The 22,053-nt window shown below is 39.0% G+C and overlaps 1 protein-coding gene across 11 annotated transcripts in view; it reads right to left on the bottom strand.

Annotated features, from left to right (window-relative positions):
- The window catches only part of CREBBP (CREB binding protein), a 180,609-nt gene that overhangs the window by 20,930 nt on the left and 137,626 nt on the right, over positions 1-22,053 (bottom strand). For 4 of the 11 annotated variants that reach the window (XM_005306180.5, XM_005306181.5, XM_065559834.1 and 1 more), the window contains exons 17-23: positions 21,706-21,824; positions 17,047-17,286; positions 16,452-16,540; positions 10,023-10,103; positions 9,162-9,218; positions 8,144-8,221; positions 7,536-7,603 (exon numbers count right to left, since the gene is read on the bottom strand). In XM_005306180.5, coding sequence (XP_005306237.1) covers positions 7,536-7,603; positions 8,144-8,221; positions 9,162-9,218; positions 10,023-10,103; positions 16,452-16,540; positions 17,047-17,286; positions 21,706-21,824 — 732 coding nt within the window. Of the gene's footprint in view, positions 1-7,535; positions 7,604-8,143; positions 8,222-9,161; positions 9,219-10,022; positions 10,134-16,451; positions 16,541-17,046; positions 17,287-21,705; positions 21,825-22,053 lie in introns of all 11 variants that reach the window. The other 7 variants (XM_042854095.2, XM_042854096.2, XM_042854097.2 and 4 more) reach the window with 5 other exon arrangements.

The following is a 22,053-nucleotide window of genomic DNA, read 5'->3' as shown; positions in this document are numbered from 1 at the left end:
ATCTGGTGATTTTAATGAGCGACTGTAAGTTAGCAGGAGAGGTGCCCGAGCCTCCACCCCGTGACCCTGCTGCGCCCCGCAGGATGGAGTGTCACGCTGCCCCAGACCTCCCACAGCTGCTGCCCCCAATCCCACTGGGCCCACCCCCAAACTCATCCAGCCTTGCAAGCCAGCGGGCTTGGGGAGGCGAAGGCTGATACCTGCATGGCCTGTGGGTCACGTGTCTCCATGTGTGGAGCTTGGCCGGGGCACAATTCCAGTGGCTGATGCAGCCGAGGGTGGTTTTACCCCTCCTCTGGGGGCTGGGGAGCTCGAACCCACCCCGAGCACCTCCCCCATGGGTGCAGGGCGGGGGAGGCAGAGCCCTTCCCATGCGAAGTTGCCCACTTTGCCAGCAGTCCATGAAGCTTCTTGCTTGTGTTATACCTTTTTTCCCTCCATACTTCGTTCAATTTTAATTTTGTTTCCTATGACAGATCATGATTTCTTTTTTCCATGATGATTTTGGTGTCTGCCTCCTCTTTTCTCTCTCTTCCTCCAGCCTCTTGACTCCCTTACCAACCCTACACTGTGTTCTCTACCTGTCTCCCCTATATTTTGTCTGTCTAGGTTCTTATGTGGACACCATCACCATAGTATCAGAGTGCTTTTTCTGGGTATAACAATGATTATTCCCTGCTGGCAAGAAACATGCTTGGTTTGGGCTTTTCAAACAGAAGTACGAAAGTAAGGGTAGTATTGTAGAGAAGACTGGGTAAAGATTAGTTTTACATTTAGATTCATAGATTCCAAAGCACCAAGGTACCATTGTGATCATTCTAATCTGACTTCCTGTCTAACAGCCATAGAACTTCCCCAAAATAATTCTGAAAGCAGATCTTTTAGAAAAACATCCAATCTTGTTTTAAAAATAGTCAGGGATGGAGAATCCACCACAACCTTTGGAAAGCTATTCCAATGGTTAATGACTCTCACTGTTAAAAATGTATGCCTTATTTCCAGTCTGAATTTGTCTAGCTCTGAATGCTCTCTCTCTCACTTCTTTGCCCCAAATCTCTCGCTCTCTCTCTGCAATATTCCTATCTAATCTATTCCACCAATTTCTGTCTCCCCTCACACACAGGGATAGGTACATCTTAACAGACACTTAAATGACAAGAGGACTATACCTAATAGCCAAATACCAATACCATTCTTTAAGAGCAATGCTCAGATGAGAAGCCAACCAGCCACTGGAAAAGAAAATGCAAACTGCTGTTCAGGATCTCCATCTTTTCCTGCTAGTTGGTGTCTGACAAATCTGAAATGCTCAACCTAAAGCAGAAGTGGCACACTGTCTCTCTCTGTGTCAAGTATCAGAGGGGTAGCCGTGTTAGTCTGAATCTGTAAAAAGCAACAGAGGGTCCTGTGGCACCTTTGAGACTAACAGAAGTTCTGGGAGCATAAGCTTTCGTGGGTAAGAACCTCACTTCTTCAGATGCAAGTAATGGAAATCTCCAGAGGCAGGTATAAATCAGTGTGGTCCTGAAGTTTTGTGTACCCAGAAGCCTCCTGCTACAAGACAGGCCAGAAGAGAAACCAACAGAACTCCACTGGCCATCACCTACAGTCCTCAGCTTAAACCTCTCCAACGCATCATCAGTGATCTACAACCCATCCTGGACAATGATCCCTCACTTTCACAGACCTTGGGAGGCAGGCCAGTCCTCGCTCACAGACAACCTGCCAACCTTAAGCATATTCTCACCAGCAACCACGCACCGCACCATAACAACCCTAACTCAGGAACCAACCCATGCAACAAACCTCGATGCCAACTCTGCCCACATATCTACACCAGCAACACCATCACAGGACCTAACCAGATCAGCTACAACATCACCGGCTCATTCACCTACACGTCCACCAATGTTATATATGCCATCATATGCCAGCAATGCCCCTCTGCTATGTACATTGGCCAAACTGGACAGTCACTACGCAAGAGGATAAATGGACACAAGTCAGATATCAGGAATGGCAATATACAAAAACCTGTAGGAGAACAGTTCAACCTCCCTGGCCACACAATAGCAGATATAAAGGTTGCCATCTTACAGCAAAAAAACTTCAGGACCAGATTCCAAAGAGAAACTGCTGAGCTCCAGTTCATTTGCAAATTTGACACCATCAGATCAGGATTAAACTAAGACTGTGAATGGCTATCCAACTACAGAAACAGTTTCTCCTCCCTTGGTGTTCACACCTCAACTGCTAGCAGAGCACCTCACCCTCCCAGATTGAACTAACCTCGTTATCTCCACACTGATTTATACCTGGAGATTTCCATTACTTGCATCTGAAGAAGTGAGGTTCTTACACACGAAAGCTTATGCTCCCAGTACTTCTGTTAGTCTCAAAGGTGCCACAGGACCCTCTGTCTCTCTCTGGTCTCTCCCTCAACAGAGCCTCCTGGTTGCTGTGATGATGGCATGGGATCTTCATTCCTCTACCTTCTTCTAACCAAATGCCTTCTGTGAGGGAAAGTTTGTCTCTGCTACTCTGTCCTTCCCTTAAGTTTTCTGGGTGCTGAATGGGGACGTGTCCACTCTTCCGTAGTCAGTTTACAAGTCTCCCCCACTGCACAGTTCCAGATCCTTCCTCTGTTGCTGATCATAATTCTCCCAAGTAGCAAAGTAAAACTGACCTGAGTCTTGTCAGTTTTTCAGATGACCAAATGATTCTGAACAGGCATAGTGAACACTGACAAGATTGCCAAACTGCAGCAGAGTGAAAACTGACCAGAGCTCTGAGCAGCAACAGAGATACTGGAGCCATCTCTCTACGTATTTAGGAAGATGACACTGTAACAGTTAAATTAGATTTATATTTGGAAGTTTATCTTTGCAACCAGGAATGTTTGAAATTAAAGAAAAAAAGAAGTTTGGATATTGTAGAAGTTGACAGCAATTGTCCAGAAAAGCTTTCTATGGGCAAATGCATTTTTAAAGCCCTGTTCTTTTACACTATTTGCAAATTTTGCTGTTTAAGTTAGTGGTTCTTAACTTGTGGTCTACATAGAACTGACTTTTCATCTTCTCATCCTTGTTTCTACATCTCTAGAACGGGCCACTACTAAAACAAATTGGGGAAAGTGGGAGAAAGAAGGGAAGCTGAAGCTGCTCTTAGGAACTGAAGCCACCAGCGTGCTAGGATTGCTAGCCACCTCAGGGGGCTGCCAGCAGGAGAGTAACATCACGGGAAGGAGGAAACCAGATGGCCAGGCAATATTTACAAGAGAGCAGGGAAAGGAGAGAGGAACATGGGATAGGGAAGATGAACTGAAGAAGAAAATGAAACTGTAAAAATTATCCCCCCAGCCCCGACAAAGCTTATATTAAATTAAATGCAAAATATCAATTAAAATATGATCCATACTCTGAAAGAGTTTGAAAATCTCTGGTTTAAGAAAATGTGTGTCATGGAACCAATGCAAAAAACAACCATAGAGAAGAGACATTATTGATTCAAAAATAAGATTAAATAAAATTTTTATTTTTATATCAAACTACCACCATCACCTTACAAACTTAAATTGAAGTCTGGTTTTATACAGGATTTGTCTTTCTTTACCTACTATTAAAATACCAGCAGTCAGACAATGCCACAAAAATCAAGTAAATCAGGCTGTTTAGGACACTGTATTAATTATTGTGCCTTGGTAACATAGCATACTGTATAGCACGTAAAATCAGACATTTATGAGATCCTTTCAGCATCTAGGCATATGAAGCCTCTGAGTGGTAAATGTAACTTGTAATTCACTGCTTTACAAGTTAATATAGTTTAAATGGTGAACTATAGAAGTATCAAATATCTGTTTATAAATTCCCAAACATAGGAGTATGTTCCAGTTTTAAACCATAATAAAAACCTTTTGAACTGTTAGCACCTATGACTTCTAAAGAACAAAATACATTCCTCTCTCAATTCCAATCTTTCTTGTTCATTTCTCGTTACTTAGAGCTTGCTTTTCCTTTAATATGTATTTCTTTTCATGCAATTTTTATGTAATTTATTAATATCCCCAGCCGAGAGATAGGAGAAACAAAGTCTGGACCTCATATGTGCTAAGTAACTGTGGAAGTTAGTTATTTTTCATGGTTTAATTTTTTCCCCCCACTTTAAATCTAAAAAATTATATTCTTCTTTTTGTATTTTAACATTTTTAACCTGAAAATTCTTTATCGTTAATTTCTAAGATAATATTTTCATTAGATATACTTCCCTGCTCTCTCCCTCCTCCCTTTTAAGTAATGCTATTGGGAACCCTGGGAAGCATTATGTTTCTTCCTATGCCATCACTGCAGCTTTTGTAGGGATTTAAGGGTCCTGGAACAATTTTTACAGTTGGGGTGCTGATGATGGAAACCATGTATTTGGTGTTTGTTATTACTATTTCAAGCCACGGGGTGAAGCAGCATCCCTAATTCCAGCCCCACTGGATTCCACAGAAAATTCTTGCTACCCATTATACTGGCCAGGACCTCTGAAAAGCCACCCACGTGCAGCTAGACTGTGCAAGGTCCTTTCTAGGACAATGCCTCGTATTAAGGACTTAAGTGATGCAAAGAACCTTGCAAGCGCCTCTGTGTTGGGGTTAACTAGCCCTATTTTCAGTGTACAGCTAACTTTTTATTGGAGAAATAATAAAAAAAATTTTTTTTTGCAAATTGGAATGCTTACAATAGAATAAGAAATTAAACGAAGAGGAATGTGCAGGATTAATCATCTTTATATGCCATTTTATAAAAATACATGCGTTTTATATTGTCCTCTAGCATCTTGTACTTTTTTGGCCCACGTGTTTTAGGTTATGGTAGGTTTTAAGAATTATAAACTTTGCACACAGATGCAGCTCTTTGTGAATTCATGAATTAGGTATTTTTAATCCCTAGAACACCTTCTACAGACAAATTATTTAGAAACCTTAACTCTTATGGAGAGTATGAAGAGATCAAATTAGACAATCCAGTTTCATTTTGCTGGGAGGTGTCATGCCTGTTTATTACTATTTTTGATGGCACTGGAGGACTGAAGAAATCCTCTTGGATCAGAGAAGGAAAGAAGAGAGCCAAGTGTGAGGAAGTGAGATGTGAGGACTGAAGAGGGCAATAAAGGGAAATTAGGCAGAACAAGTGGTAGAAATCAAAGAGGGGAAACTTTGGCTTGTCAAGGATGATTATGAGCCTAACTACACTTGTCAGATGGAAGAAGAGACTAATACAAGGCTTGCTGGGTTGGGGCAAAAGGAGACGTGGGGGAGTCCTCTCACCACTTCAAGACACCCCCTCTAGGAGGCATGCAGGGAGTCCCAGTTCCCCTCCAGCATGGTGCCCAGGAAACATATATACTTCAAAAATGCAATAAAAACCAAGGAAAAACCCACTTAAAGTTAGGTTACTGATGCATTACCACCAGCTTAAGGGTAAAAAAATCTTACAAGAATACTGTCACACACAAAAACACACCATCCACCAGGAAACTCAAAGTTGTGAATGAACTTAAAAGAAATCAAACATTTCCAAGTACAGAAATACACTCAGACAATCTTAACTCTGCCCCTGTAGTGATGTCCTGAGGGAGGCAAAGGGGAATAAATTCTAAAAAAAACCTTACCCACCCATAACAGGTTAGTCTCAACAGCAACCACAAACACCAGAATACATTATTCTTAATCTTACAATGGCTGGGGTTTGTACAGTCATAAAATGTCCAGAGAATAAAACTGTACTTAATAAAATCCGGAGTAGACAAACAGAATACTGAAGGCCACCATTCCATGATCTTTATGCATGGGATTTTCAAAAGCACGCAGCACTGGCCTAACAGCTCCCACTACAGTAAATGGTAAAACTTGCCATTGACGTCAATAAAAGCCGAGTTAGGCCAATGAAAATCCCTCCCTAAAACTCCATATGCCACCAATTAATGAAATATCAGTAAAGAAGAATTATTGCATCTACTTACACACATCTCCCAAGACTAGCTCATAAATGTATGGCACATGCATGAAAAAAGTGAAAATGAGTGTGTTGACAAAGAACAGTTACAACTTGTATATAAAAGTCTGTGCATGGACTGCCTTTACGAACAAAGATAACAAAGAGAAGATGGGAGTACAGTGAGTTGTAATCACTGGATCAATACTCTGGCTTTTACAAACTGAAGAGATGTTCACTCCAGTCTGTGAATTTCTTAAACCTTTTAAAAAAATGTCCTGGATCCAAAAAATACCACTTTATACAACGTGGGGTGTATGCTTACTCTGCAAACCCTTAATTACAAAACTACAGTGTTCAAAATAAAGGCCTCAAATATGAAAAGGAAAAGGAAGAAAGTTTGGAGGCTGCATCATCATAGTGGAATAAGTTAAGGTTGTCTGTATGCCTTTCCATACTTTCCAACATTTGGATTTGTTTAAATTAACTCTGAATTTCCTAGGTTTCTAATGTTTAATTTGTTTTTCCACTCTACACTATGAATGCCATATTCTGCAGTGCTGATCCTTATTGTATATTCAGCACTTTTACTGTACTTGGAACTTTTGTTGACATCATTTGGTGTTCTGTGGAGTTAATGTGTACACAAGCTGCAATAAAGATTAGCACAGCAAACTGAAAAACATTTTGCCCTAAGTGCCTAAAAGCTTTTGTTTTTTAATTAATATTTCAGCTACCGCATGACAAAAATTTGAAACTATAATTTATTTTAGAAAAGCTCTAGACATAAAAACGTGACAACTAAATATGACGTCTATTCAGACTGAGAATTTCTATTACGTTATACTAATTCAAAAAGCAGAGAGAGCTGTAAAAGAAAACAACTGATCATTTAACATTCCTGAATTATACCAGAAGTGCATGGACTACAACAGTATGAGTCTGCACAACTTATATATCTTAATTCTTGTTGATTGCCGAGCACAGAAATGTCAGACATTTATTTCTGTTTTAAGGCTACATGGAAACTAGTCAAGTTTCATCAGTTATCTATGTGTTTAGTTTTGAGTTTCTGCTTTATTTTATACCTCAGAAATAAAAATACTATATTTATATTTTAAAATACAAACAATCCCCCCCCCCCCAAAAAAAACCTGCTCAAAATCAGAAATTCAGCTCTCAGCACCATCCAATATAATCACTTCCACTTAACAGTGAATTCTGTGCTGTTCGTTGAGTTCTGCATACACTAGCCTTTGAGAAATCTCTCACCAATGCACTATCCATGGTGCAACTCCAGGGCACAGGCATTAATGATCGAGACCTGTGAAGAGCAGGTCTACATGACACTGAGTAAAATAATGGCAGCCACTGTTGCACTAGTACTCCTAATATTGCTAGCATTAGTGAAGCTGCACCAGTGGTAGGGGAGATCTCCTCTGCAAGCCTAAGATATACTAGGATTTGTAATGGAAGGTACTAGGGTGGGAGCACAGGCAAGATAAAGGTTGAAGAAATTCTAAAATATATGAATAATAAACCACACACACTTACTCTTAGCACTGAATTTGTTCTCTTTACGTGTTCTACCAGTTTTCTTCAGACAATTGTCACAGACAAAGCTGTAAAACAACAATTTTTTGCTGATAATTTAGTATAAACAGCCCCAGGTAGCTTAATCCATCATTAAACACTTTTACTCTTAGTTGTAGTACTCAGAAAAAAATGACTTGCATCCCAAACTACCGTCTCATCATGTAATATGGTTTAGGAACAAATTTAAGTATATCAAGTTCAGAAAATGTTAGATGCTTTAGAGTTGGTTTACTCATTCCACCAAATGAGTAACTAATATTGCACATTCATTTTATATTTCTTTTAATATTTATCCCCTACCATTATCCAACTTTTACAAACAGTAAATAATCCATAAAGAGGAAACAATGTTTGTGAACAAGTTTCTCTCCACATATTTTAGCTTGAATATGCAAAGGAGCTACTAACAACCAAATTAAAAATTCATTTACACGTGGTTTGTCTCTTTATATGTGGTCCCTGAAAGAGGATTATTGTGTGTAAATCAACAGTTCAACAGGATCTACACAGTTAAGAGTTTCATTATAATTGCAGAAGAAAGGCTAAAACCCATCTAGGCTACTTACCCTGAAGGCCAAATAATATCATAATGTAGCACACAAATCTGGTGCATCTTCCGACCACATTCTTTGCAATCAACAAAGCTTGGAAGAAAATGAAAAAAAAGCTACCTTAATTTCCTTAGAGGTAAAGAGTATGAAACTACAAAAACCAGGTCAATGCTTATTAGGCAGGTAATTCTCCAGAGGGCTACCTTTCAACAATAAAACAAGATTGTGTGGCTGGGTATCAATTAAATATAATTACCTTGCTAGTAACCTCATTAAGCCAAATTTATAGACCAATGAAAAATACTTCTACACCAAAATGAACTGGATATATTCATAGAATATCAGGGTTTGAAGGGACCTCAGGAGGTCATCTAGTCCACAAAGCAGGACCAACCCCAACTAAATATTCTGCCATTATATTTAAGATCTAAAAATGTGTATAATACACGTAAGTTAAAAAGGAATTGTCAAAATTTTGTGGGCCCAAAAGAGACTGAGAATGGTCCTTTGTCCAAACTCTTACTTTCTAGACGCTTTCCCTGGGTCCTACCAGTCATCCATATTTAAGCTGAATTTCCTATTGACTGCAGTAGGTAATTCTGCTTGCAAACAACAGGTATTCTATGACCTCCATCTATTTTAGTTTTCAACTAACCATTGCAACACAGGTTGAGTAAAGTTGCTCAAGCTTACTATCATCCTAACACCTAGTTCAGTGGCTCTCAAACTGTGGGTCAGGACCCCAAAGTGGGTTGCAACCCCATTTTAATGAAAAGTTCTATAAAAGTGCAAGATATTAAAGGCACATTTCCCCCAAATATAATATGTTTAAAAGTTGCCATACAAACAGCTAAGAACTCTATACAGAGATTTTGCTACCTATTTGGGTGGAGATGGGGAAGAGGATTGCTCTGGCTATATAATTTCCCGTTTCTGAAATGCTGGCCACAGAAGGAAGCTGTAATAACTACACAGTGATGGTCAGAAAGTCGGGTTAATTTTTTTTTTAATAAAAAAATGACATAATACTTACGGCTCTGGATCTAGTGTATCATTTTTCTTCTTTTCAAACTGATCTTTTGAGATTGTTCTAAAGAGAAAGAATTAACATGAAATTTTCCTATTGCCAGCATTACATCAGATGAAGCTAAGACCTTATTATGATTACATGAATTGCAGCAAATGATTGAAATCTCAAGTCTGAAGAAGAAAGCACACCAGGGGAATTCACATTTTGTTTAGACAAAGCAATTCCACTCATTTTTATTTTAGTGTGTATTTTTTCACACTTAGCATAATTAGTTAATTGTGTATTAAGCTAAAAGCACTATGATTACTACGCAAATATATACAATGTAAGATCCAATACAAGATGCAAAAAAACCTAGAAAAATTGCAGTAAGTAAAGAAGCTCTCTCCAAAAATAGCTGGTCTTGACTGTAAGCCTTGTTGCACCTCACTTCAAGCCAGTCTGGCAGGCTGAAAACAAGCTATACCATTCATTCATGAAATGAGTGCTTCAAGAAGGTAACAGATCAGGCTTTCCAGAAGTATTGCCTTGTTTCACTAGCACATGCAAATGATTAATGAATCATTAAAACTTGCTTTTTCTTTATACTTTTTAGGGTCTGCAGTCTCTGAAATCATTAGTACATGGGCAGCTATCTGGGAGTGTGGCAAATAGAAGAAATGAAGACAGAATACTGATAATCGTCTGACACTATAACAGTAAATCATCTGTACACATATAAACCTTCTCCTAGTAAGAAACACTGCACCTTCCCTTAGTTTACCCTAAAAGCAGTAAATGGTCAATTTCAGACAACCAAATCAAGACTGAAAATTCTTTTCCATTATTTTAAATGTAGCATTAAGAAGAATCATGATTACTTACGTTTGAGGCTGTGAAGGGTCATCACCCAGGGTAACATTCTCCCCCTGGATTTCAGTGAAACACTTCTCACAGAAGTGATACCTGTCAGCAAGAAGGCCATATTTGGGTGAACTGGTCCATCATATTACACAGCCACCCAAGCAACGGAGCCATCAATCAGAGAAGGGCAGATCACCACGACGAAAGGGGGGGCGTTGTTGGTTGATTGATGGGTCAGTGTGGACAATTAAAAGGAACAGAGGGAAGGGAAGGGCAGGATTAGAGAACAGGGAAGGGAACAAACAGCACAGACATAAGAGGTAAGATGCAAACACCAAGACAACACAGAGCAGAAAGCCAAGGCAAAGCACAGATTAGCATTCGGTCTCATTTTATACATTACAGGCCATCAGTACTAACAAATAATAGGTTGTCAATCAAATTCAAAATTTTGGAATGATTTATAAGTAGCTGTTAAGTGCTACATTTGTATATCCTTCAAATTTAAGAATTTGGATTTGATTTTCATTAGTTAGAGAAAATGCTGTATAATTTCAGGCCTAAGAATTACTGAGTTTCCTTGGAAAAGAACACCTTGTCAAAAAGCCTGAAAAATATTTTCACAGAGAGTAACAAAAAAAAGGGAAGATATGCCAAAAGCATTCAGTGATGTATTAGTAAAACTGCAAAGGCAGAAATAATCCTAATGTTGAAAAATCTATAAAAATATTACAGATTCAAAAGTTATTTGGTTTATAAAATGAAATGTGACCAACTGCTCAGCTAACTGTATTTTAATACAAATGAAACCAAATCCATACTCTAGACAAACATTTAACAGAAATGCACTTATGGGTCAGAGTTTCCAGCCATTTATATATAAATATAAGTAATATATGTATATATGTGAACAACTTTTTATATATTGCACATACATACAATATATTTAAGTAGTACATTAAAGATCTGCAATGAAGCTTTGCAAATTGAATGTGAAGCAGGTTACAATTTTGGGTCACTAGACCAACTGTCAGCCAATCCGTGATACTCGGCAAAAACACTGCTGTGATTTAGTAAACCAAGTTGAGTAAATCAGAGATCTACTTAAAGATACAATCTGCATTTGAAAAAAAAAAAATCTAGTTACACAGATTTTTTTGGTATCAGATGAACTGGAACCAAAGTTGTCAGAATTGTAAAGAATACAAAAGAAAAAAAAACACCTAAATGTTTGGAAAGGGTATGACTTAAAACATGAACAAAGTTAACAAATATAGGCCATGACCGTAAAAAATAAAACTAGCCACACAGGATAATAAAAAAAGCTGTATGAAGGTTTAAGAGTGAGAAGACAGTATAAGCAGCAATGGCAGCACAGTAAAATGCAGTTTTAATACTCAACACCAGATCTATAGGTAAGAGTGATGAGCATAAAAGGCATCAGAATAGGACTCAAAAGGCCACACTGAACCAACAATGTATGGGATGGAAATAAATAGGGTTGCTTGCCCCTTCATTCATTCAAATACCTCCCTTCCCCCACTACTGTAATCCAGGTGACAGCTTTCTGATGCTGTATTTTCATGGAGACAACAAAGTCATTTGCAGGCTCTTACTGAAGTATATTGAGTGGAACTTTCTTCTTATGACTGGCACTAACCATTATGCTACTAGTAAGATGTAAATTTTAAAGCATTTGTAAAACAACCCAAATTCAAACAAATTGAACTTAATTCCTCAGTGGTGCCCAATAAGCACTGGATGCAGCTGAGGAATGGAGCTGCAAAGGAGCCATTTGAAGGTCCCAAATCTTGGAGCCTACACTTTCTCCCTGAGTTTATCTCAACCAGCTAACATGGGTTAAAACAGTAACTGCCTCGTCTTCACTAGGATTTTGTGTGCATCAGTTAACATGAATTACTTTAATACAAGCTAAAAATATGCCTCTTTTCTAAATGAAGGAGGGACTTTGGAGCTGCCAGAATGATGCAGAGGGGGCAGATCTAACTTGTTACCTTTTGATTGTAGGAGATTAAGATAGACAATAGACATTTTTAAATTAAGCAGAAGAGCATTTTGGCAGAGAGTACTAATTGCACATACCCTACTTCTACGAACTTTGTTTCTGAATTCTGCCTATTTCTGACACTTGGGCCAGAATAAATACTGGTGTGTGAGAGTGTACATATTAATATTTTCTCAGATACAGCAAACTCCCTTCTTTTCTTTATAGTAAGACTGCTCATTTTCAAGTCAAATTGAACACCCAGGCCAAATAGGTACTGCTATAACTAGAGAAATCAATGGTCATGGCTCCACTGAATTTTTTTGCATTCAAATAGTTTTGGAAATTGTTAATTCCGATATACTTTCAGATTAAGTTTATAGTCTTTGAAAACACTTATGAGACTGAGCAATAAATAACCACGATGGAACCCTAGACTGCATGTCACTTAAATCAAATAGTGAAGGCAATAAAATTTACATATTTTACTGATCCAATTAGTCTCTCGGGCTAGTCAATCCATTATTCATACTGTGACCATTACAGATTCTATTTTGCAAGATGCTGAGCACTCCTACCCCAATCTAGCAAAGCACTTATGCATTTGCATGAAGATAAGCACATTCTGCAGTGTTTTGCTGGATCAGGACCAGAGCTCACAGCCTCCTGCAGAGTTAACTACTCACAGGGATTGAGTCCCATGAAATAATTAAAATGAGAAAACAAAAAACTGAAATACAATGATACCTAAAGGCTCTGAAGGGCTATACAATCAGATCGCCCAGATGATACTCTATTTATAGATACATTATTATGAATACAGAATTGCATAGAAGAAATGAGACTTGCCTGTAGCTTTCAGAGTTTTCTATAACAATTTTGCATGCATGCAGTCAATATTATAAGATTAAAATCTACAGCAAGAACACAATACTGTGGTTACTCCAGTCATACAAAAACAAGCAATGTGGTTCTTGTAACACACTGAAAATGAAAAGCTTTTCAAATGCAGACTGTTTAGATAACTGTGAATCCCTCTTATTAAAGATAGCACTATATTTCAGTGGCTCAAATCAAGGAAAGGTTCAAACATCTTTGCATACACATCTCTAATGGTTCAAAGTTCCAGACTGAAATTAGATAATTTTCCTTCATATATACCTTAAGTAAATAACTGCACATTGGAATTGATCATGTATATAATATCAACAGTTTCAAATCTGTACTCAAATATTAAGCATATTTTCCAGAACAATTAATATATTTCCTTTAGTTTAAAACTCAAGTTTGAACTAACTAGGTGAAGACCAAATTCTCCTATTAATTTATTATTTTTTAGCCATTATTTAACTGAAATGCCTGAGTTCCACAATGCCTGAGCATTCTTTGTCAGGATTTAGTTAAACAGATAACACTGTTATACAATCCCCAGTAATGATATTTACTACACAATTTGAAAAACAAGGATATTTAGCCTATTGCTGATTTGCTAGAAACATACAATTTGTTTCATGCTAATTTACTATTTGGCTGGGGGAAAAGCTAGGATTTTGGTAAGGGAATTATACAAGGAAATTGTTACTGTGAATAAGCGCAGTAGAGTATAGGCTTTCCATGACTTGGCACATACTTGTATTCTGTTAGGAAAAGAAACTAACTGAACTGCTGTTCATTCAACCAGAACACAGTGCCCAGTGGACTGGGACTCTGCAGATCTGGGTTCAACATCCTGCTCTGTCACTGAGGGTATGTTTACACGACAATTAGACACCTGAGGCTGGCCTGTGCCAACTGACTAGGGCTTGTGGGGCTCAGGTTAAGGGGCAATTTAACTGCAGTGTAGACTTTCAGACTCCAGGTCTCTGTAAGGTGGGAGGGTCCCAGAGCTCGGGCTGCAGCCCAAACTCCGGGAGCCCAAGTCAGCGGGCACACACCAGCCTCAAGTTTTTATTTGCAGTGTAGTCATACCCTGACCTACTGTGTGACTCTAGACAAGTCACATTCCCTCCCTGTGTCTGTTTCCCCTCCACCTTGTCTTTTTTGTCTATTTAGATTGGAACTTCTTTGGAGGAAAGACTGTCTCTCACTATCCATCTGTTTAATTACTAGTGAAATGAGACTGCACTATACTTCTTAGTCAACAAATAAAATGTTGCCCCTTCCCCTCCCCCCCCTTTAAAGTATTACATATCCATGCTCTATCAATCCCATACATCTGGCATGCTAACAACTGAATTTGCATTTAAAAGAATAATCCTAGTGATCTATCACCTCTTGAAAAAAAGAAGCATTATTTAAAAAGGACATTCAAATAGCTGGATGTTTAATCAGAAGGAAATGTCTGATCAGTTTGAAATTCTTATCCCAAGATCTTGTATTTACAAATGAGTTCTCTCCTCTCTTAGCAATTGTGGGGAAAAAAACACACTTTTTACATGTGTGTGTGTCAGTGCAAAACACCACCTGTTGAGCTGCATGCCTTACAGTACCTTTTATGTTTTTAAAATTTTGAAATAAAGTCAGAAGAAACAAATCCACATGACCCATCTACAAGGCAAGTCTTCAGGTAAAGGTGCTACACATTAATGATGACTGAACATCATAGGATCAGTAAGGCCCAATCCATAATCTAAGAAGCTACTTCCCTGTTTTACTAAATTAAAGCATCTGTGAATAGCTCCATCACCATCGTAAATCCATGACATCTGAACCAAAGAACTCTTTTATCCCTTATCTTTTTTAAGTGTTTCAGACACAATCCATTTTTGTTAAAAAAAAGTCAAAGTATTTAGTAATAAACTAGTGAAACATTACTACCGCACACATTTATAATGTGTCCATCATGGAAGGATCTTGTATAATAATATCACCATCAGATACACCTGAGGACATATAAATTACTAATACATAAAATGCCCCATAAAAAGGTGCCACATTATCCACTCCTCCCTAAGAGTCACATGTCTACACAATGAAAAATCAACTGTATTGCAGAACCACGTTACTACATGAAAATGGCAGACAGTTAAATATGGTTTGGTGTTTTGAGTATATTCCTAATTGTGCTACAGCCCTGCAAAATACGAGACAGTAGCGCAATTTAGGAATAAAGATAAAATGTGGTTTTGCCCCATTTAGTCTAAGACTGAACTGCTTCACCTGTGTTGGACGCTACAGTTTTGTAAAGTGCCAACATGATTTTCTTAGTGCAGAGAGTGGTCTAACTGAGAGATCAAATTTAAAAGTGGTGACTGTCAATGTTTACTTCATAACTTAAATTAAAAGGCAATCTGCAGTACACCTCCAAGTTGGCATGGTTCAGGCTTTGTCAAATCTCTGACAAGAAAAAGTTTCACACTATAACCTGAAAAATGTCATCTCCTATAGTTTTTTAGAGCCACAGCTAATTTACATTTAGTAGCCTTTTTTAAAAGAAGCTAAAAGCTAACTTTTCCTTTCTTCTTTTAACAGATGTTACTCACTGCAGCACTGATGAATTAAAGTACACTAAATAGAAGCTGCACTCAATTGCTATAGATGCATTTTCTAAGAGTGGGGGGGGGGGGAGAGATAAAAATATCAAAAATGATAGAGCTGTGTCATTTTGATGTTTAAATTAATTCCAAACACTGTTTAATAAAATAGACCACCAACATGGATGGAATCATATACTCTTCCCTATATTAACCAGAGGACTATATTTTAAATAGTAACTTTATTTTTCCTCCCAGCTCCTGGTGACATCCTGGGTGTTATTATGGAAGTCAAACTTATCATGAACTCTCAAAGAAAACCTTTTACATTACATTTGCACAGTTACTATGAATATGCAATACAACAGACTCAATTTTGTTAAGATTACGAAGACTTCTCCATGAAACTGAGTTGAATTAAGAAGTTTTGTTTTACTAACAAGTTCTCCAGGTTCTAATTTTGTGCACCAACATATTAAAAATACCCAGATACAAATTAATTGGAGTGATCCACAAAGTCATTTTCTTTCCAACATAAACCTTTAAGTTGATATCTCTCTGACAGTGATCTGAAGATATGTCTGCACATTTTTATTCAGAACTCTCTCAAGGCAAAAGATATGTTCTCCTAAATTGCCTTTTTCTCTCCCCCTCCCTAAGTCATGCTGAAAATTTCATGGAAAAATACAAACAACTTTAGTTAAGTGGTGCCATGTAAAGTCTATATACTGACAAGCATATAAATACCATGTACTATAAGCTGCAATGTAAAAAAACAAAGGGTTTATCTGCAAGAGGGCTGCACACAGAAGGACAATCAATAGGCTTATTTTCTGCTGATTTAGTAGAGAAAAAGGAAATGAGACGTTAATCATCATTCTGCTTAATATGTGCTAGGCTACAAAAAGACAAACTTGTCTTGTCACTCACTGGATCTCGTTTCCTCAGCTAATGAAGGAATTTTGGACTTACCTATTCTGGTAACTGTAATAGGCAGCATCACGGGGAATAGTACACAGCTGCTTCCCGTAGCAGCACAAGGTCTGCGGAGAAAACTCATACTGCAAAACAAAGGCGAAAAAACTTTAAAATGTGATTTTACATTGTGAATATGCAACGTAGTGAACATGCTATAAAAGTATATTGTAATATACTGAGATGTGTTTATTAGATTCAAATGGATATGGATTGATGTGGATAGATCCTTGGCTGGAATAAAAAAGCTCAGCTTCCTTGACTTCAATGGAGCCAAAATGGCTTACTCCAGCTCAGGATCTGATCCTGTATCTGCATAAGAAGGTGCAAGATATGTGGGATTGTGTATAATAGCAAAATATTTCAACACTTCATACTGAAAATGATATCACCACCAGTGATAGAAATTTGGCTAGAATCCTTTAGATATTTTCCACTTCCTTACTATGTTGACATAAGTCTAATTTTTACTAGCCATTCCAACTAGTAGTTTAATTTTATTCAAAATAAATATCTAAAGGAGATTTTTCTTTTTTTACCTTCTTTGTCAAACTATTTAGTTTTTCAGCAATAATAAACTTGAAAAATATACCTTGCGTCCACAACAGTATCCAAGTGACTGCATGACAGGGTCAATCTCTTGTTCAAAGACCTCTGCGAGTTTAGTGCAAAACTTATAGACCCTGGAAGTCTTGCGATTGTAAAGCCAGGCATTGTTAAACATTAGCCAAACGTCATCCACATACTGCCACGGCTCTTGGTATTGCCCAGTATCCAATTTACGTTTAATGGTGGAAAGGTCCATAGGATTCTTCACAATGTCAAAGTAGTCCTTCAAAATACAAGAAATATCATCCATTATTTTAAGATGCACTTCTAGTTCCTACTATTTTGAACACATCCAAAAGGATTAAATGTTTCCACAAATATGTGCAAAGTAGTTTATTTTCAGGCTTACCTGGAGTTTAAATGGGGTTTGGGCCTTGAGCAGAATGACCCCCTACACAGAGATGAACTGGACCCACCATAATGGACAGTGGTTAAAATTTTTAAAATTGCCCAAATGACTTAGCATCCAAAGTTTCACTGTAAGACAATAGGATTTGGCTCTTAAGTTACTTAGGTGCTTTTGAAAATTTTATCCATGGTCTATAACACTTCTATTGCTCCTTTCAAATGTCTTCACTTGAGTCTTTAAAATTGGAATCCATAGGCCAAGTTAAAGGATGCTTTAAGGAGTTCAAAACAGATAGAGTTTGAGAAAACTGCTGTGCTTGTTTTGTTAAAGTTGTTCAAACTTTTAATAGATCTCAAAGGAACTTCGAATTTTGGGAAACAGAGATTTAAAAACAAAAATATAAAAACCAAGATCCAAAGATCACTAAGTCACCAAGTTTCACGGACATAAAAAGCTCAAACTACACTATGGACAAATTCACAAGTCAAGTTCTGTGATGGGTGCTTGACCTAGCTATATTTGAAAGTTATTCTTCTAGTCTTGAACTGATGGGAACCTGCACGCACTCAACGCGCTGTTTAGTTTCCACCACAGAACCTAAGGTAGCAGATGATCACATTTTTCCTGTGTTGGTCTACTGTGCAGAACTTGCTCCCCCATGAAATTCCCTCATCCCAGCTCCACTTAAACAAAAAACAGAACATTTTGAAGCTTCATCCACCCACATTCAAAGGTGTTTGTTGAATGATCACTATTGACCCCTATACTTATTACCTCCTCTTTCAAGCATGGCCCCTTCACTTGTTTCTGTGTGGTTGTACTTTAAGAATCTAATCTTTTATTATATTGCATTAGTTCTTATTTTGTTGTAAGGCACTCTGCAAAGTGTGTAGAGTTATCAGAGAGTGCAGAGAAAATATGTTATTAAAAATCATCATTAGCCTTGTCACAACTTGGCTACATTCCAGATGGCCATCCGATGAGGCCATCACCTACTTAGGCTATGTTTACACTTTAACTGCTACAGGAGCACAACTGCACTGGTGTAACACTTCATTGTAGACACTCACTAGAGCAACGAGATGGCTCTCCCATCGCTGCAGTTAATCCACTTACCTGAGAGACAGTAGCTAGGTCAACAGAAGAATTATTCTGTCGACCTAGCATGGTCTACAACAGGGGTTAGGTCAGCTTAACTACGTCACTCAGGGTCTGGATTTTTCACACCACCAAGTGGCATAGCTGGGTCAACCTAACTTTTTAGTGTAGATCTGGCCTCACTCTATAGTATTGGAGGGATGCAAAAATGCAGCTTTTGAGACACGATTTTATGCTACAGTCTTATTTGGTGACTATAAAACACCAAAAATCTTATTGTGCTATAAAATCTGAATACATTCTTAGAATAACTCCGCTATAACTTTCATTTTCCTAGATCCAAATGATGACTGAAGATCTTCAGAAGAAAAAATAATCAGTGTTTAAAACATACATGGGATAATTTCGTTTAAGGAAGGGAAAAGTTAGGTTACTCACCCTGTGCAGAACTATAGTTCTTTGAGATGTGTGATGGGTGCTCTGCTTCAGGTGCGCATGCACCTCCTGATCCATTGATCAGAGATTTTGCAGTGTCTGTCCAGCCTGCACATGCACACTACACAACCGTGTGCCACACACAGAGTACATAGGGCTGCATAGGCAAACGGCCCTCTGTTCCTTCTCTATCCAAATGTTCAACAAAGAACAGTCCGAAGCAGAGGGGATGAAGGGTGGGTAGTGGAGCACCGATAGGGGGACACACCTCAAAGAACCACAGTTACTCCACAGGGTAACCAACATGTTCTTCTTCGAGCATTCTTCCTATGGATTCTCCACTTAATCTCTACTATACATACAAAATGATGGGATCTAAATTAGCTGTTACCCCTCAAGAAAGAGATCTTGGAGTCTTTGGATAGTTCTCTGAAAACATCCACTCAATGTGCAGTGGCAGTCAAAATAGCTAACAATGTTAGGAACCATTAGGAAAAGAATACGAAGACAGAAAATATAATGCCACAACAGAAATTCATGGTATGCCCACACTTTGAATAGCGTATGGAGTTCTGGTCGCCCCATCTCAAAAAAGATGTCAACCAAAAAAGTCTAACTTCTTCTGGCTTTTTTCATAGGGGGTAGATCTCGAGTAATGCTGTTTGCCCACTTATTTACAGTATCCACCACCAGGGAATTAGGTGTAGGGTCCAAAAACAAATATTCTGGGTCTCTAGGAGCAACATAGTATTTCTCACCCACCAAATTACAAGTTGTTGGGATAGTGGCAAGAGTGTGTGTCACAGTCTTTGTTGGATCCAGGAGCGCTTAATTAATGGATAGTCCAGCAGCTTGTGTTGCGAGTCTTTGACCTCAAGAGGTATCTGAAGGGTGACAGCCACCCTCTTTCACAAGGTCCCTGAATTGTTCAAAATTGTTGGCTATTAGTGGTGGTGGAGACATGACTGCTTTGGCCAGATAGGAGGATAAAACAGGAGTTTATGGGCAGCCTCCTTTATCAGCCCTAGTCTCCTGTTCTTTAAATGTCTACTGAACCCCCAACATGAGAAGAAGGAACTGTGCAACCCTACTCCCCGCCCCTAGTGCAACAGAGCCAGAGGTCTGGCAACTTGCTGCTGACACAACCCAAGGATCCCAGTACAGTAACTGGGGGGCCCCATACCAGAGAGTGGATGGTGCCCAGGACTAATCCCACCTTCCCTGTCATGGATGAGGATACAGGTTCCTGTATGGATGCTGAGTGGAACACTACACTGATTGAGGAGAATTGTCCATCTCCCCTATCTCCTTCAATGGTGGGGCATCAGCAGAAAAAGGTGGAGAGCCTTGTGGTACTGGGAAACAATTTTAATCTGGTACCCAGGATCTTGGTACCAAGTTGTTTGGCACCCAGAAGTAGTGGAGACTCTGGCTTATCTAAAAGAGACAAGTCCCTGGAGTAAATGCCTGTGGTACTGAGTGGATCGATACTGTGCAATAGCTGAGGTGGATGGTACTGTCGATTTGGAACACGTTGGTGCCGAGGCTGAAAGTGTCTGGTGCTTTCATTAGTCCAGTACTGATGAAATGGTAAGTCTGACAGACACTGCCATTCTAAAGGAGTGTGCATCCTAGACTTCACCTCCCTGTCCTTCACAGATGGTACTGGGGGCCTGCCAGAGCCATGCTTCTCCAAAGTGCTCTAGAATCTCCCGGCTCCACCAGTACTCGAGGAAGAACCTTTTGCCTCCGCAGTACCAAGCCAAGAGGTCAAGACCTCCAGCACCACAGACTTAGCATGCAATTGGGGCCTTTGGGAGCTGGCTTCTTGTGGTGGGAGACTGAGCTTCTCTTCTTTGGAGCTTTCCCTGAGTCCTCCAAAGTCTTCCCCTTCTTAGGGGAGACCTGGGCTGAGGTCGGAAGGGCACTGGATCTGTCTGGAAACATATGTACTAGGGGAGGGGGGAATGTGTCCCCTGACATGACTTTATAGCAGGTGGAAGGGAGGGAATGCTCCATCATCAGAAGTCTCCGTTTGATCTCTCAATTCTTCCATACTCTAGATTTGAGAGCTAAGCTAAAGTTACACTTTTGCTAGATACGGAACTCTCCCAAGCAGCAGATGCACTAAGAGTGACCGTTGCTGACTGGGATAGCCTCCTGACAAGAGAGGTAGTGTTTGAAAAAGGGAGAGGAAAAAGTCAATCCTCTCACTATCATCTAACCAATTCTATACTATAGCAAGTAACACTAATCAGAAACACTAAACTTACAAAAAGAACAACTGTAGAACACGCTGAAGAATGGACGAGGCAGACATGCTAGAGCTCCATCTCAGGTCAAGGCAGCGAAGAAGGAACTGAGGATGGTTCACCTGTGCAGCCCTATATATCCTTGATAGGTGGCCCAAGGTTGTATAGAGTGCAGGTGGGGGCCAAACAGACACTGCTAACGGAACGTCTCCAATGAAGGGGCTTGAGAAGCCCATTTGCACCTAAAGTGGAGCACCCATATGGTCACTACTCGAAGAAGAGCAACTTGTACATTCTGGTTCCCATGGAAATTCAGACATTCATTCTTACCTCTTAACTGGAACTCAAGGAGAGAAAACTTTAAGGGCACACAGCTGATGTTCCCATGGCCATATACAACTTGAACAAGCACAAAGATATTAGGCAAATGAGTTTACAAAAATAAGAATTATGAGATATCATACATGCATATATACATATACCACGAAGGCTTTTAATGTTAACTCACTGGAATCCCTAGGAGCTGAGGATCCACAGGCTGTCTGAAAGGAAGGGACTCTGGGTCCTGCCGGTACAATGCTTCAAGGGTAGGCATGAGAGCCTGGCGCAGCTCTTCAGGTTTAAAGACTGTTTTAAAAGAAACAAAAACCCCAAACACAGTTAAAATATAAAGAAAAGAACTTCCCTCAGATATTAAAACTGCTCTGTTCTATATACTTTAAGACAGAATTTTGTCATTATCAAATAATTTCTCATCTCCAAACAACTAGGTTCATTATTCCTAATGTGTTTTTTTCATTCTGCTGTGCAGATCGGAGGCAGAACTAGACCTGAATCACTAGGACACTTTGGCTTT

Source organism: Chrysemys picta, chromosome 10 (assembly GCF_011386835.1).
Source record: "Chrysemys picta bellii isolate R12L10 chromosome 10, ASM1138683v2, whole genome shotgun sequence".
Lineage (NCBI taxonomy): Eukaryota > Metazoa > Chordata > Testudines > Emydidae > Chrysemys > Chrysemys picta.
This window is presented reverse-complemented; position numbering and strand designations above follow the sequence as displayed.